Consider the following 18404-nt stretch of genomic DNA (forward strand, 5'->3'; position numbering starts at 1 on the left):
GCAGTTATCCCTGAACATTGGGAATCAGGCCTATTTTAAACTATTGCTTCTGACTTCTGGAAGTCATAATTTCTCTACTATTATGGTTCATTGTCGGGAGCTCTTGCTGGTATCATCTTGTCATCTGTGCTCTTTTTCAATTACTTCACTTTTTCAAGATACTTTTTCAAGTATCAAGATCTATTCCACAAGATATTGACTCCACAGTCATGTATTACAACTAGTCCAATCATGGGCTTGACAATATGGCAGTGATCTATAGTTTTAGCCTACTTGAATTGGCTAGTGTCTCCCTCACAGCCTTTATTGTTTTTCATTGAACAGAGCCATCACAGATATGGCCTATTCCTATGTTGTAGACAAGTGACAATCAGTAATCTATAGTATGAAAAGCATGCATCCCTCCAGAGATTGTAGGTATCTTGGTGGCTGATGTATTTAAATTACCATTTATTTGAGTCTGGTTCAGTAGTGAATTGGCAGCCAGTGAAGATATTTTAGTACATGTAACGAACTAGCTCTAGCTTCTGGAGCAATCTCAAGGGTGACATCATATGGACTGCATTACAGCAGTTAGGTTATCACCATGAATCAGCAGAGCCAAGCTATCTATATCCAGGGTTTGAGAATCTGTCATCTGTAGTGCTTTTTTTAAAAAAAGAAATAGAAATAAAGAGCCAGGAATTGATCTTCAGCATCTAGTTCATAGATGAACTCATTGCTAATCATACACAAGTTCTCTTAATGTATATTCTTTAACTGCATATCATTAAGCTATGGCAATATTTTAGCCTAAACTTTCTATGAAGCTAGTAGCTTCATATAAATATGAAACATAAAAAATAGTTCCTTCAGACATCCTAAATTAGAAATCCAATGTTACTTTCTAGAAATTGGCTGACATGAGTGAATGTTCCATAATTATGTGCAAACAATACTATCAAAAGCAAAACCGGAGGTGTGTGTCAAAGTGTCATTTTTCTCTATCTCTCTTCTCAAGTTATTTAGAAAATTTAAATAACTGCCCAACTTAAGCAAATAACTCTGGATGGCTAACAATACAAAACCAATATAAAAATATACAAACAAATATAATAAATACAAAAGCTGAGGGAACTTACAAATAACTCACAGCCCAAAATTCATATATATTGAGCTGTGCCTAATGACCCATCCTTAAAGCCCCCATTCTTAATCAATTGAAGTTTCCAAAGGCTTTCCAAGGGCAGACCCATGACCATTAGAGTAATCTAAATGGGAAGTAACTAAAGTACTGTATGAGTGACCCTGAGCAAAGCCTCTGAATACAGTAATGGCCACAACTGTTACACAAGATGGATTTGCACAAAGACCCTCCCTAATGATTACATCACCTGGTCCTTGAGCAGGACTTGAAAATCCATGAGGACTCCCAGATTGTGCAACAACTCTGGGGAATGCTACTCTATCTGGAGTTATTGATAAAACAGCTCCAGGACATGGCACTCTGAAACCTGGAGACATTCGCTTCTGCTTGGGTTGAAATGTTCATCCCTATCTATGCCCTCATCAGTTCTAGCACTGATAAGCACTTTTACTGAATCATTTGTACAATCCAGTACAGAGATGTACACCTGGGTATTAACAGCATGCTTGTGATATCTCCCCACCCGCTGATAGATGATCTATCAGCTTCATTCTCTAGGCTGCCCAGCCAAAATCTATCTCTGAACAGATCCAAGTGACCTTACCCAATAGATATTTAGAATAGTCCTTGGGATGATCCAAGCCAATTCTGTCCTTAAATAATACTAATTAAAAAAGCTTTGAGACTGATCTTTAGACAAGCAGAATGCTAACAGAATTTCTATAGTTAGGTTACAGCTCTGTTTGCAATCATCATCCCCAAAAGATGACATTTACCCATGGACATCTATTATAATCTTTTGGGTCTAGAGAGATTTTTCTCGGAATAATTAAATCTTCTTAAGGACCATAATAACCAACTCTTCAGTAATGAATTCACTATTTATAAAATTCATCCAGATAATCCTGCATTTTACAAAAATTCCTCTGAATTTTTCTGTTAGTTTCATTTTCTTTTTCTTAGACTGTAGCAGTAGAATAATCCAAATTACTGGTTTTCAAACTCCATTTTTATGGTCTTTTCTGGAACACTGATTAACGATATCAATATTATAGATGTGAATGGATGTTAATGGTGGACATAATACAATGCATTTGTTTACCCTGCACATGTAGAAATATTGGCTTGAATTCATATCTTAAGCAGTTGAGATTTAAAGAGTTATATTTTGAGCCAAAAAAAAAATGAACATGAGTGAAAAAAAAGGTGCTAGTTCAAAATTTAAAATAGAATATTAATTTACAGGATTTATAATTAATGTACAATTCAAATAAATATTTTGAAATGAAAATTGATAATTTGTTTTGGAGTACTAAACTCTAATTTGCTTGTAAGTAACTAATAACTAATTGGCGGTTCCATTTCCAAAAGTCAGATTTACATTTCTTAACGTTTTTTAAGGTTATTGCAATTGATACCATAGATGTTGCTTTGCTTCAACTCTGTATTCTGAGAACTGAACATTTTTGTTTTATATTTTTGTCATGTTAATTCTGTTTTCAAATATTCACTATGAATATAGCCTTAGTGATAACGTATTTTCCACATCTTTTCATGGTAAGCAGTGTTATGCAAAGTAGGGAAGAAGAGTAAGAAAATAAGCAAAAGAAATTAAAGGAATGATATGAAGAAAAGACAGTGCAGTAAAACCTTGATTTCATGTACCATGTCCCAATTTGGAAAGCTGCAAATTCAGTATTCCGAATTTGAGTTCACACTTTCCCTCCCAAAAAATGAACAAAGTCCATTATTTCCGAAGGACGATGAACAATGTTCATACATTTTATAGAAATATATGTACCTTCTGTAAATTCAAATTGGATCAGCTTTGTTTCAATAGATATCTGTGCCCTACAAATGGCCTATAAAGTTAAATTTTTATGTATAATAAAATGTAATTTTACTAACACCATATACCATATTCCTATCTTTCTATGCATGCAAATCATCCTTTTTTTCTATCAAATACATCCACCACACTGCTACACACTGCTGTACAGTATGTGTGTATCTGTGTGTTTCTCTTTTTAAGGATATTGTCAGTCTATCATAACTTTCCTGATCCCTATTCTTTCATACAGTTTTGTAATTTGATCCTCTCTCATTCACTCTATACAACCAAGTGAGGCTGGGGTTCCAAACGTTTTTTTATCAAGCTAGGTAACATCTTCAGCGGAATTTAGAGAATGCCAGTGTTGATGTTTTTCTCCTTATAAAGACTTCATGTAATCAGTAGGTCTTGTAATGGAAGGGTCATGTCAGGTGGAGAATGGGTCTTGGGATGGGTCAACCAAAGTACCCAAACTGACATCAACATTGGGAAAAAATACTTCAGGATGGTTTGATCAAAATCAAAATCACTAAGTAGAATGTGTTGTAAAGAAATAAAAATAGGAAGAAGAGCAATTATTTCTTTTCATTTTCTGGGGTTGCAAAATCTGTAGATTGAAGAAACAGTGCTGAGTTTGGGAGGAAATTCTATTTATTTAAAGTGGTTACAAAAATTGAAAAATACAAACTATAAAGTATTACAATGAAATTGATGCCAAATGCAAAATTAAAGTAAAACATAAAAATATAATTATTAAAACTTCAGAAAAGCAGTGCTTTTGACAAATGTAATTCTTTAGGGAGTATTCATTTCCTGCCTGATGAAAAATTCTTTCCTGTGTATCCGAGTTGGAAGTGGGGCCATCTTGAAAAAGTCTTTCCTGCTGATGAAAACTAACCAGGAAGATACACAGTGTGAAAGTCAGTCCCAAAGATTATTGAGCCTTATGCCATTTATTAATTTAGTTTGCCATCAAATCTAGCTGACACATAACATTATTATTTTTTTAAAAAAATCAATTCCACCCCTTTAAATCATGTCCAGTGGGCAACTGGAACCAAGGTTAAACAGTATAGAAGATAAAATAAAACTCTTCGCCACCATAGTTCATTCACTAGAGTCTATGCATGTGCCAACAGGAACATCCAATTCTACTGCAAAACTGCCTCCGACACCAAAGCATCTAGGACAGCCAAAAAAGGATACCACGTTTGATGCTACTTGAAGTTACTGAAAAGTTTAAAAGCACTAGCAGGATCCTACTTTTATGATCTGATAATTTTAAATCATAGGTCAGTGATGGCAAACCTTTTCGGCACCAAGTGTCCAAACTGGAACACAAGCACACATAAGGACACACGCACACTGGAGCACCGGAAACCCAAAGACTCCAGCATGTGCAAAGACCAGCTGGCTGGCGTACATGTGCACGCTGGAAACCAGAAGAGTAGCTGGTGATGGTGTACGTGTCCACAGAGAGGGCTCTATGTGCCACCTCTGGCACATGTGCCATAGATTCACCATCCCAGTCATATCGGTCATCATTCACCAAGACAAAGCAGTTTCAATACTATTTCCCAAGCAAAACTTCACACTGAGACATTTCATATAACTATTAAACCCATTAGATGATTAGAAGAACATTGATCAAGTCCCTAGAGTTATTGTAAAAAGCAGAGACTTTGGTAAGATACTTTCATATTCTGATAAATGTTATGGAAACAATAACAATTAATGTTCAAATTCAAAGACTGAACTTGGATCAAAGGGAATTATAAGCAGACATCAGATGCTATCATCTGTATTTGTTGTCCCAGGCCAATTATTAATCAAAATTGTTAGCTGTTCTTTTATTGAAACTTACTAAAATAACATGCTAAAGGTTAGAGAATAATATTGTACCATTTTAAAAGGGTCAATCTGAGTATAAATATTCTGTGCCACTCCCTACATAGGGACTCTAAGCATTTTCCTCCACAAATAGAGGGATCTAAAACAAGGGTGCGGAGATAGAAATAGTTTCTTTCTTATAACAGAGGAACGCTGGTGCTGATTAACAGGACCATAGATGAAATTAAACAAGTCCTTACTCTTGACTCAAAATGTAGTATGGCAAGAAGTTAATTTAATCATTATAGAAATGTGTTTTACATAGTTATAGGTAAAAATAACCCATTTGTGTCAAAATATAGATGCTCAGCCAAATGAAACAAAAATATATCAACTGTATGAATTTATGAAATGATGCCCTTTATGGATGTGTACAAATCTTTGAGGCTTCTGATTAAAAGCTTCAGGTTCCCTGGAAAGTTTCCCCCTTTTTTATTCACAGAAAAGATCCCAAGAAGCAAGTTCACTTCAATTAGAACAGAACAGGCTGTTCTACACTTCAATTAGAACAGTCAAATCATTTCCCTTTTCTGCCTTGACTATTTTGCATTCTTTTGCAAGCAAATCCCTCTCCCGCCTGATACTCTTTTGTGGTATTAAATTGTAAAACTATTCATATCTAGATTTAAGAATAATATCTCAATTTCAGAAAAAAAATACAGAACTTATAGGCAAACTTTCAGTTGTCTCTCAGCATCTGACCTGATCTAGTGATGACTCGCCTATAAATAAATCTTTGATCTTTCTTTGGTCTGTCTTTGACACACCCATAACAGGCTTACTGTCTGAATTGGCATGTTAGGTCCCATGGTACTTTTCTTCATGAATCTTTCTCAGGGTCTCCCTCAAATATTTCATGAACTTCACTCCACTCAAGAACAGATAAGCCTTCAGCAGTACAAAAAACATGATCCATCTACTTTAGGATCACTAGCTATTTTTTTCTTGGATTAAGATATAATGTTCCACATCCATCAGAACCAAGTCAGTTGTAACCACTATTAAACCCTTGGCTGCCTACAATCATGTCCATAAGAAAGCTCCTGCATTTCCCCCCAAGAATGCTCATTTTTAATCTTAATCTGTCATTCTCTGGGTTTTAAAACAATTCTGTATCTGCACTTCCCCTTTCTCCCATAACCACCATGAGAATCTAATACGAGAATCTAAACTTTCATCTATTCATAACTCCCTAACAGCAAAGTATTGCCTTCAGAATTAGGACAGAACTATTTGGATATTTGCAAACACCAGCAACACACTATGGAGGAAAGCAGTCTCATCATAATATCCTAAATCATATAATGTATTTTATAAATTAGAAATCACATAATTGGCTTTGCTTTATAAAACATAGAGCACTTCTTCACCAAGTAGCTTTATCTCAGGCTCCATGATGGTGGCCTTCTCTTTCCCTAGGTCATTACCTAAGCCTATCACAAAACAAGATACAGAAGAGATAATAGAAGAAAACTAAGTTAATGCATTCTTATGTTAACAGCATCTTCTATTCCACACCAACTACATTACATTAAGGTTCAGTAAAGCTGAAACACTCTTGGATTGTGCATGCTTGTGGTTATGTAGCATGCATTTTAATGCTTATTATAGAACTTCCTACTAAAACTGCCCTCTTCCAACAGAATATTATTGTGGATCCTATCCAGTAGGTATGAAAACTAGAATTTATTTCAGCAATGTGAATCTCTTCCAAATACCTTTATCTACAGTATGACTACATAATAGAAAAACCCACAATAGTCACAATTGTCTGCATGTAGATAATTTTTGTACAAAAGATTGAAAACTGTTTTTATTATTAATAATAAGCCTACAACGAATCCTCAGAATGATGGCTTCAAGATACTGCAATGAATGCTATCATTCTATCACATCCCCAAGTATTCTGTTATTGGAATGTAAAATATGTTATTAATCTAAATCAATGAACCTTTCCAAGATACTGTTGACATACACAGGACACATTTGTGATGAGAAGAGCTGCTGCCTTCCTGACACTCTAGCAGGATGTATAGCATTTCTGTCTGGCATATTCAGAAGATTAAAGTTCATTTTTAGTAGCAATAATTACACTATGTGTCTCTAGCTGATATTTATTTATTATCGATAAAATGTAATTTAAATTAGCACAAGACTAGAAGTTCTGTTTGAAGATAGATTGAGCACTCAGAGTTGTGTAGCATAGGGACAACAGACAACAGACAACAATCTCATGCTCCCACTCAAAAAGAGTTTTCTGGGTAATTTGGAGCCAATCATGTATCTTAATGCTAACTATCTCATAGGACTGTTGTCCAGATAAAATTAGAGGCAGAAATAATTTGTATATTGGCTTGAGCTTTTTCATGACAAAAGGGAACAAAAAAGGAAATGGGACAATAAAAAACTGAAAGATGGCAGGCATTATGGTATCACACTTTAGAATATAGAAGATGTGGTCAATGACTTATGAAAGTGCTAAAACAGGTGCTTGCCAGGAATATTAAATTGTTGCAGTAGGCAACAATATTGCTTTATTAAATATTAGATTAAATACCCCTCATCCAATCAGTTTATTATACCTCAAGTCTTTCAGAATCTTGCAATTCTGAATGTGCTTGGAATTGTTCATCAAGCTTTGTCAGAATGCATTTAATGCACTTAATGTGCATCTTAATGCACTCCATCTCCCTCCCTTTACCTTTGTGAAATCTAGAAGAGAGTCTTGTATGAGTTCTGCCCTGGGCTCAGGTTGCTTTCATCTGACAGTTGTTTGTAGTAGCAATTCCATCTATGCCTCAAGGCCATTCCCTTGGTGCCTTAGTCAAATACTGCCTCCTTTATCCTTTGGGATGCTGTTCCCTTCTTTCTGTACTTTTCATCTTTGTACTGAGGAATCCCTCACTGCATCTTCCTGCATTCTCTTGCTTGAGCCTAATACAGTCCTCTCATTGTTATTTTGTTTTATTACCCTTGTTGAACCAACCTACAGGTAGTGGTAGTCCTCAATTTATGACCACAGTTGACTCCAAAATTTCTGTTGCTAAGCAAGACCACTGTTAAGTAGTTTTGTCCCATTTTATGACTGTTTTTACCACAGTTGTTAAGTGAATTACTGCAGTTGTTAAATTGGTAACACGTTGTTACGTGAATTTGGCTTCCCCATTGATTTTATTTGCCCCAGAAAGTTGCAGACGGTGATTGCATGACTCTGGGACACTGCAACTGTCATAAATACATCCCAGTTGCCAAGTATCCAAATTTTGATCACATGAGCATGGGAATATACAATGGTCATAAGTGTGAAAAACAACAGGTCATTTTTTCAGTGTCATAACTCCAGACAATCACTACACAAATGGATGTTAGTTGAAGACTGCCTGTAACTACAGTGCCACAAATTGGAGGTAAATCTCATAATGAGACGTGGCAATGGCTAAGAGCCAGAAAATTGAAGAAAGAGACAGAGGAGCTAATTCTGAGTACACCAGACCAAGACTTAAGAACAAATGCATACAAAACCAGAATTGAGAAGACAGTAATAGGCAACAAGTGCTGCCTCTACAAAGAAGCTAAAGAAGCAAGAATTCACAAACTTAGATCTTGTAAGAAGATTGTGCAGACTGACTACAAACAACGGCATGATAAATTAGCAGCAATGGTGCATTGGAATATCATGAAGAAGCTAAATTGTTCTGGGACTTTAAAATTCAAATGGACAGATATCTGCCTCATAAGTCCTAGACTTAACAATTGTCAATAACAAAGAGAAAAAAGTTTGGATAGTGGACATACAGTAGCAGTATCTGGAATAGCAGAATAGAAGACAAAGACTGGAGGAAATACAAAGACCTGCAAATAGAAGTAGATAAACTGTGGCAAAAAAAAAGGAAAGGTAGTATGAAAAGTAATAGGCACCTTGGATACAATCCCAAAACATCTGGAGTACTACTTGAACACCATCAGCATGGACAAAATCTTCTTTAACACCATTAATTGCTTTCTGTATATCCCAGGTCCTTGGGAAGAACTTGATAGGTGGATAAAAATGCCAAATCCAACCTGAACATCTGGCTGACTATGCAACAAACTATAATTTATTAGTATGTATTAAACTTGTTGCTCTCTGAATCTCAATGACTCTGGATGGATGCCATCTATTCCTGCCTTCCAGAGGAAATGAGAGGCCCATACTGGCAATAGGGCAAAGAGAAATTATGGGTTTGTCCTCACTCTTTGAGGCAGGTGGGGAGTTCAAAATGTGAAAAATAAATAAAATAAAAAATGAGATGTCACAAGAGAATATTTGGTATCTATATGCTTAACATGACCATTTCTAAATAACAACATACAGTGAAAGAAGAGTGCTCACTTTTTAAATTAAATATACATTTTTTTAAAAAAAACCTACATGATGAACTTTTACTCACAATTCTTCACCTAACTCAACATACTAAATTATTAAGTACTACTTTTGAAATCAAAATTCTATGCAATGATGTCAAGTGTGATTCTAGTAATGCATTATTTTATTCAGTTTTTCTCTTTTTCTGTTTTGGTTATTGCATTGCTTCTGATTTAATATTTGTTCTGTTTTGTTAAATGAGGCACAAAATGCTATTCTGGATGAAAGTTAATTACTTTTTCCTTAAATAAAAAGCCAGATCATGTATCTTTTTTACAGGGAGAAGAGGCAATTTAAACCTTTTCACAAGAGCAATATCAAATAAAGCATCTCCTCTTTATGTTCAAATGACATCTCCATTTAAATTCTATTTAAATTTAAATACCTTTTTTTTTTGTTCATAAAGCCCCTGCCTCCCTGTCATGACTCAAAGGAATCTATGCAGGTGTTCAAACAGCATTGCCAAATAGCAGAAGAATACTATGAAGTCAAAAAAGAAATTGCACTGCTTGAAGAAAGAAAGTAAGTTTGTTTCCCCCCACATCTCACAAATACTCAGTTTGTCACGGAGTCATAAACTGGTTTAGTGATTTAACTAAGGTGAAATAAAATGTATTTATCTCTGTGAATAGGTGGAACATGTGACTTGCATTGAAAGTAGCAAGCGTCATTTGTTGAGATTGATGGCTGTAGAAATGGAATAAATAAGTAAACAAACGAACAATAAACATAAGATATGTACTTTCCTGATGTTTCATGTTTCTCTGCACCTGGTCTGATTTTACTTACAGTGCAATAATTTTGAAAGTGCTTTAGAAATCCAGAGAAATGCTGGCATTCAAAGCATTAAGAATAAATTGAAATGTTGCATCCAATAACTTGGATTTGCTTTTGCAAATGAGCAAGTTTTCATGGCTTTAATTAACTAAGAGAACCCGTTTTCTTCAACCTGATTCTATGATGTGTAGGACCTTTGGATGGTTTTCGGTTATAAAAATCTAGATGAAACCATTTAAAACAAAACATGATGTCAATGTGATAGTCTCCCAATTTTCACCCATGGGAGAAGAGATTTCTGAAATAAAGTCTTAATGAAAATGTGATTCTTTTTGATAAACAGATATGAATTTGTGTGCTATAAGAACTGATTCACAGTGCAGTAAATTTGAAAGGAGTCATCATGGTTGTTGGATGGAACCAGTAATACTTTGGAAATAGCTTACACAGGTTGTCTTCAGATATTGTTTTAGGTTCACATGATTAGAAATCTCCTTTTAGCTGTGAATTTGTTTTTCTATTTTTCTAACTTGCTCCCTGATCAGTAGGAATAAGCATTCTTATGCAGTGATGGCCCCATTGAACAGACAATGCTAGTCAGATGCTGGTGGGGGGTAGCTCATCATGCTTCCTTTCCCTCCTTTCTCAAGTACAATACCACAAATCCAGATACACATAGCATCTTCCATTTATTCACACACCTACATGAAAGCATAGGAAACAGGTGAACCCATTTGCAGGACAGCACAAAAAAGAAGTCATGGCACTTAAATTTTCTCAGTGGTTTCCAGTCTCAAGAAGCAAGAGTGCAAGCAAGGGAGAGACCTAGCACAGAATTGCCTGGCTTCAGTGCCTCTCCTCTGCCTTTCTTTTTCATGGTTGGCACTAGTAATAAAAATTCAGCTCCTATTTTATTGTTTCTGATAAAGAGCCTCACTGAAAGTGTGCAATTGCAAGGGAGGAAAACAGTTATTGTAAGTACTGTATTTAACTGAAAAGATTTATTGATTGTGGGAAACTATGGCCTATAGACATAAACTGAAAAATAACTGCCTGAACAATAAATACAACCCAATTTTTCAAAGAGTAAACCAAAAGCTCAGGAACACTGAAAAAGATTTTTTTTTTAAATGGCATTGTGTCTCTTAATCAGAGTTTAGGTAAACTCAGCATTAGATGTTTAGTTTTATCCTTTAGTATATATTATTATATGTTATATATAATATACAGTAACATATAATAATATATAATATTGTATGTTAAGTTACACGCTTAAGTTTCAAATACATAATTTGTTACCAATATTTACCATACTATCACTGTTAATTAAAAATAGAACCTAGAACTAATGATTAAAAGATCCTTCAGACCTGTCCATAGTTGCTTTCCATTAGTAACAACTGCAGCAGGGATATCTCAAAGGGAAAAAATCAAGAGGTTATACAAAGAATGTATATAAATACTATACATACATATGTACGTATGTATATATATATACATTATAAAACAACTTTTTTTCCTTTTAATTCAGATTTACCTATAGCTGTTAGTGAAATTATACACAATGGATTTGTTACCATGTTGAGCATGTTGATTGCTATATTGAATACATCAACTGGAGTTTTCGCAGGAAAAAAACCAATACATTGCCCACTAACTGATATTTTCAGAAAGCAATTCTGCTTTTTCTTCTTTTATTCATGGATCTTTGGATCCAAGCCAATATATCTGTGTTCACCTTTAATATAACCTTGGAAAATAAAAGATGCTTAATTTTTGTTTTCCTTTTCAGAAAAGAGTTGATCACTAGGCTAGATGAAGCTGAAAAAGAGAACAGGGATGCTGCACAGTTAACGAAGGAGTACGCAGATCTGACAGAAGAGAACCGGACACTGAAGTTGACCCAGACACAATGTGTGGAACAGCTGGAGAAGCTTAGAATACAGTATCAAAAGAGACAGGGATCATCATAACCTGAATCAACATATCTGGGCCAATAAAAAATGCAAATCTTGAGTCTGCTGGGTAAATGGATTTTTTCTTTCTTTCTCTGTCTCAAAGATTCCTTCTAAAGAGTTGGAACACTTAAACTTGCAGACTATACAAGCATCTATATTTAATGTAATGCTTTCCAGCTACTAGCTAAATATGGATATTGGATATTTTATTTCAAGTAGCATAGTTAGAGGCTTATCAGTCCCTATTATATATGCAAATGGATCAGGTTTCTGTTCTAAAGATATTTCTTTCAGTTTTAAGAATGTTTAAGTGCATTAGAAACTGGTATGAGTCATCTCTGTTGGAGGGTGCATTACACTAAGATGTATGGCAGGAAGAATGTTAAAATGGAGCAGGCTGTAGCAATGCTGTCTTCTAAATTTGAACTAAGAAAACTGGAAGAAAAACCTAGCAAGAGAGGTAAAAAGGTACTCAAATATGGAAGAATATTTAAAAGTTAGCAGCATAGTACCTAAATCACTTTCTTTGTCAAGCTACAGCTAAAAAAATTAGAAACAAATTATTTGGTAGTAACCTCCAAGATGTTTAATAATATTTCAATTTAGAATTTCAGTATAAATTCACAAGGTAATATGTACATTGTTAAACAATAAAGGGAAAGGTCTATGTTGTACAACGGTATTAAACTTCTTAAAAGTAAATCCTGTTGATTTTAATGGCATTTTTGGTTTGAAATTTAGTTAGGCATTATTCCCAAATGAAGGCTTGAAGATTTAATATTTGACATAAAAATTCAAAATGTAACAAAATTAACTACTATACATTTTTTAGAAAGCAATTGAAATTGTTACCTTTTCTGTGTATAGTGTAAGTATTCTTTTAGTTGTGATTTTATACAAGAAGTCATCTCTATTAACACTCGTGCTACATACAAAAGTCATACATTGGAAACAACATATGGTTGCGACCCCACTCTAATTAAAAGCAGTGCTCAATGTGTTGTGAGAATCATCTTGTTTCCAAGAAAGTGCATGTTCAAACCACATTGGATCAGTTTGTTTACATTTCTCTTTTTTGTAAAAATATCTTCAATACCACAAAGTAATCAGACTTATAATGCTGGAAGGAATAGGGATCATTCATCCAACTTGTGCTCTGAAACGATTTTTCAGACCAGGAAAAGCACACAATTATTTCAACAGTATAATAAAAAGAATTATTATACATTTCTATGCAAGTAAATTAATAAGATTTGCCAAAGCAAATTTTATCAGTAGTTTTGTTCCATCTTCCTTCCCCATACAGTCAAATAGAGCTAAAGATTAGCTACTTAAAGAAAGAATTCTCAAAATTCTCCCTCATCTTTCCATGCCAGCAAACTGCCAGGACTCTATTCCGCCAATGACACCTGTATGTCAACACTGTCTATGAGTTGTTTTCTTTCTGATTTGGTTATAAACTAAATTATCAGTGTGGTTTACACAAAGTAGCAGTACAATCGTAATTGGAATAGGCAAAAAATGCCACTGAAGAAAATATTTTTGCCAGTTTTGTTCAGGGTGGTATTAAAACTTATGTTGCTGTAAAATAACAAACTTAAGAAAGTTTGTGTTTTACTTTATAAAAATCTATTGTTCTGAGGCTTCGGAAACTACAAAAATGTAATACGATACATATGTGTATGTCAGGTACAGAAAAACTATGCCATCATCATATCCTTCCAGAATTATAGGCTGAGGATTAGTCCAAACCAGAATTTGTATAGAAATGTGTATGATTCTGAATACACACAACTTTAAAATAAATTCAATAGTATTAAATTAGCCTTACTTCTAAACACATGAGGCTAGGATCAAGAATCTAGAAATTATTTTAAAAAAAACATCAGAAAAGTAACACAGAGATATCAGGTGAATAATTTTATTATATGATTGTCCATTGGAATTTCAACCCTACACACATGACTTGAAAGTAAATTCAGGTTGGAATTTGCTTTTTGGTAATTTGTTTAGGTTTGTAATGAAAAAATGGTTTAGTCTTACATCCATATTGTGGTTAACTTTCTAGAAAAATGGCTGATCTTAGATAAATATTTTAAATGTTTCATTTTCTTCTTTTTCTCCACAAACTCGTTTTTCTTGAATCAGCTAAAATGTCTTTGTTATATTGTTGTTCTATTCGCACAGTATTTTTTTCATTAAAAACAATTTTAAAAACAGTCTTTTTTTTTTTTTGGTTTACATTTATATCCCGCCCTTCTCTGAAGACTCAGGGCGGTTTACAGTGTGTAAGGCAATAGTCTCATTCTATTTGTATATTTACAAAGTCAACTTATTGCCCCCCCAACAATCTGGGTCCTCTTTTTACCTACCTTATAAAGGATGGAAGGCTGAGTCAACCTTGGACCTGGTGGGGCTTGAACCTGCAGTAATTGCAGGCAGCTGTGTTTAATAACAGGCTTCTAACAGCCTGAGCCACACCGCGGCCCAGTCTTATTCCTGAATTTCATTATTCTGCCTAAAATATTGAACTACAAATAGCAGATTCTAGATAGACACAGACTCTGGTAACATCTTCAAAACAAGCCATCTTTATTGGAATATAAGCATCCACTTCATAATAAGAATAGCCTTCAAAATCTTATCAGATTTGTATTTTTTTCGTTACCACAGACTTATAAAATTCCTCACTACCCCCCTCCCCATCTATCTGTTCTCCACAATGAAAACATCAAATTTAGTTGTATGGAGCACAAATTCATAAATCTTATTAAAGTTGGGCCCAGATAGCCATCAGATGAAGTATATTTCTAATACTATTGCAATTGAGTTAGTTAGTGTTGTAGATGCTACTAGAACCAATTGAACCTCATGGTTTGCTTATACCATTGTAATAAATATTAAATAAAATTGATAAAAAATTAAAATAGTTTATTGATTAAGCCAGCATTTAAATTCATTTTAGTTGGCTTAATGTATTGCAATACGAAGGTTTTTTTAAAAAAATAAATCAGATTAAACTGCACTAAGCTCTGTTATTGTTTCAAATGATTTGATGCCAGCCTATATTATGGTCTTTTAATTTTTATTTGACTATATTAAATAATAAAATAAAAGCACTGATGCATACAGTACATAGTATTAAAGAACCAATACAATTTTAATAATCTTAATATTGATAAACTACATATATCAGCAATTAATTGCTTAACAGAGATGTTTATAACCTTTTTCTACCACTGTATAATAACTGTTTTAGTCAGCCCTTTGTCCCCAAAATGCATAATTCTTGTAATCTGGATAGGTTCAAATAACATAGAGAACATATTTATCTTTAACATGATATTTAATCCAGAATCATGTTGACCATTTTGTTTATATAAGTCTAAAATGCAACAATAATAGAATAAGACCAAATCATACGGATTAATGTTTCATCTTCCGAGTTATGTCTCAAAAGCAGACTGATAGTAACCAATGCTTACTGAACATTCTCTTATGCATCCAGTAAACATGAAATATACTATCATTGTGGAAATTCAGAAGCACTTATGAAACCTGGGCCAAAATAAACCAAATAAGTACTTAAATTGAGTAAACCACCAAGAATACTGCCATGTTTGATTCACATGAAAATGTCATTTTAAAGTACTGCAAAAATTTTAAAAGCAGTTCCTTAAAACTGATTGCAATGTCAAAGTGAAATACACATTTTACTTAAAATGTAGTTTTAAATTGGATTATTCTATATTATAAAATTCTCATGGCTACATGGATCAGAGTTGTATTTAAATTCTAGTATTATCCATATATTAACTTTAAAAACAAACATTGAAACTTACCTCACAGAAATATGGATGTCAAAACTTATCAGGAGGGTGAGAAAATAATATGCTAAGGCCAGTTTTTAAAAAACTCCCAGGGCTGGGTGTTTCCCTGTTTTCCTTACTTTCTGATAATACTAATAATACTCCGAAAATGAGTATTATTGATAATAAATATAATGAATAATGTATCAGATACTTTAATTTTACTAGGAATATGGTCCTGTAGTGATTCTGAACGAACCTCAAGCCAAAGTCAATCAGTCTTTATAGGAATGTAAGGGAAGTCATAAAATTCATGAAAAGTATTATTTCATCCTCTTTTCTATCAAGTCCCAATTTAGATGCCTAGATTATCTGAATAGTTTGGGGGAGCCTACTTAATAATAAGAGATGGTATGCAAAAGAGAAAAAGGAATTAAAACTTTAAAAACTTTTATTCCAGCATTTCCAAGCCTGCCTTGCTCTTCAATTTCCAGTGCTGAAAATCCTGTGATAGCTAATCATCCACACAGCTAGAATAGATATAACTGGTCTTTAAAAATGGTACCGTGGTAGAAAATAATTAATCTTATTGGAACCTTTTTCTTAGTATGAGAGCTGTTATTCTCCAACAACAATCATTTCAAAGGACACTTAAAATATTATTTGAATTGGGTGGCCACATAAATATCCCAAATAAAAAAATAAACTAAATAAATTGAACATCTGTCAATAGAGGATTGCAGTAGGTCATAGCTTCCTTAATCACTGTCATAAACAAATGAAAACTGTTATTTCATATAACCATAATCACAAACAGTTGTTTATGAATAGTGTTCACACATGCTAAGTGCAAATAAAATTTTTGTCCATCTCCCCTTTTTGGGAAAGGTGGCGGAAAAGGTGATAGCCTGGCAGCTTCAGAAGGTCCTATATGAAGCAGATTATCTGGACCCTTTCAGTCAGGATTCAGACCCAGTTACAAAATGGTAATTGCATTAATCACGCTTGTTAATGATCTTTCACAAGAATCATGGGGTGGGGTGGTGCAATCAGCCTCACTCTCTCAGCGACTTTTGATACCATGATATACTTTTGGGTCAGTTACCGGGGCTGGGGCTGGTGACACAATTTTGTGCTGGTTCGGCTCCTTAATCCAAGGCCTGTGCGAATCAGTGTTGATAGGGGGAGGTCCCGCCTTTGGCCGTTATCTTGTGGCCTGCCATAGGGCTCAGTACTTTCTCCACTCCTTTTTGACATTTACATGAAACCAAAATGACCTAGACCTTGAAAGTAAGAACTACGGTTATTGTGAAGGGAGGGAGGGAGGGAGGGAGGAATAATTTGTAGTATTCCCATGGGTTAGATTTATCAAGAGTCCCACATCTGTGAAATAGTTTACAGACAGTTACAGTGGAACCAGTGAAATCATAATGGCTGTGAAGTGTTCCTTTGAAGTGCTTTTCCTATCAGAATAATTACAGAAATGTCCTTTCTACCATTCTGACACTGATAAAAAATCAGGCACTCTCAATTGTTAAAGATCACCAATACTAAATAATACATAGTAATGAAATATAAGGTTTTAAATGGAGTGGCTTATAAATATACCAAATATGCAATGAGCTCAGATCTACCATGATACATGCAGCTGAACAAACAATAACTATTTCAGTTTGAACCTTGGAGCTTCTCATCTATTTATGCACTTTCCTATTTTAAGGGTTGCCATTATTTAATATCAAACTAAAGTTAAGGAAGCTAGAAAGCATTGAATAAGAATAAAATAAGGCTGTCACTCTTTATAAGAAAACTTTCATATACAGTAAATAACACTTAATTTAAAAAAAATCAAAAGATGAAAAAAGATAATGCATGTGTCACTGAAATGAAAGCATTAAAAATAATTCTTATTTGAGGACACAAAATAGTTTCTAAGATTACTCTTACAATACTTTGCTCATTCATAAAGTCAATTTTTGTTAGACTGACTTTTGTGGAATTATTGTTAATTAAGTATTTCTTGTACAGCAATTCAATAAATATTAAGATCAGCATAGAAACAACTATAAGGATTATTAAATTAGAATCTATTTCAGTGGTGAAATCCAATTTTTTTTTACTGCCTGTTCTGTGAGCGTGGCTTGGTTGGCATGGTGTGGCTTGGTGGGCGTGGAAGGGGAAGGATACTGCAAAATCTCCATTTCTACTGCACTCCAGGGGAAGGATACTGCAAATTCCCCATTCCCTCCCCACTCCTGGAGGAAGGATATTGCAAAATCTCCATTCCCACCCCACTCTGGGACCAGCCAGAGGTGGTATTTGCTGGTTCTCCAAACTACTCAAAATTTCTGCTACTGGTTCTCCAGAACCTGTCAGACTTGCTGGATATCACCCCTGATCTATTTCATAGAATTAACAGAGATTAAAATAAGTTTAGCCTAATATTTACAATAAGGAGCAGAATTTTAAATATCATAAATATTAGCCTAATCCAGATACAACTGGTAACTGCTGACTCATTCCTGAGCTGTATAATGTTTATACTGAAACATCTACCTTGATAGTAATATATTTACCACACACAACATAAGATGATGGTAGTATTAAA

General features: G+C 34.2%; 1 protein-coding gene across 2 annotated transcripts in view; it reads left to right on the forward strand.

The window, feature by feature from the left end:
* The window catches only part of MAP3K7CL (MAP3K7 C-terminal like), a 39250-nt gene extending 25029 nt beyond the window's left edge, over window positions 1–14221 (forward strand). For both annotated transcript variants that reach the window (XM_058186197.1, XM_058186196.1), the window contains exons 4-5: window positions 9659–9774; window positions 11822–14221. In XM_058186197.1, coding sequence (XP_058042180.1) covers window positions 9659–9774; window positions 11822–12002 — 297 coding nt within the window. In that variant the 3' untranslated portion in view covers window positions 12003–14221. The remainder of the gene's footprint in view (window positions 1–9658; window positions 9775–11821) is intronic.
* The last annotated feature ends 4183 nt before the right edge of the window (window positions 14222–18404 follow it).

The sequence above is a fragment of the Ahaetulla prasina genome, chromosome 5 (assembly GCF_028640845.1).
Source record: "Ahaetulla prasina isolate Xishuangbanna chromosome 5, ASM2864084v1, whole genome shotgun sequence".
Taxonomy (NCBI): Eukaryota; Metazoa; Chordata; class Lepidosauria; order Squamata; family Colubridae; genus Ahaetulla; species Ahaetulla prasina.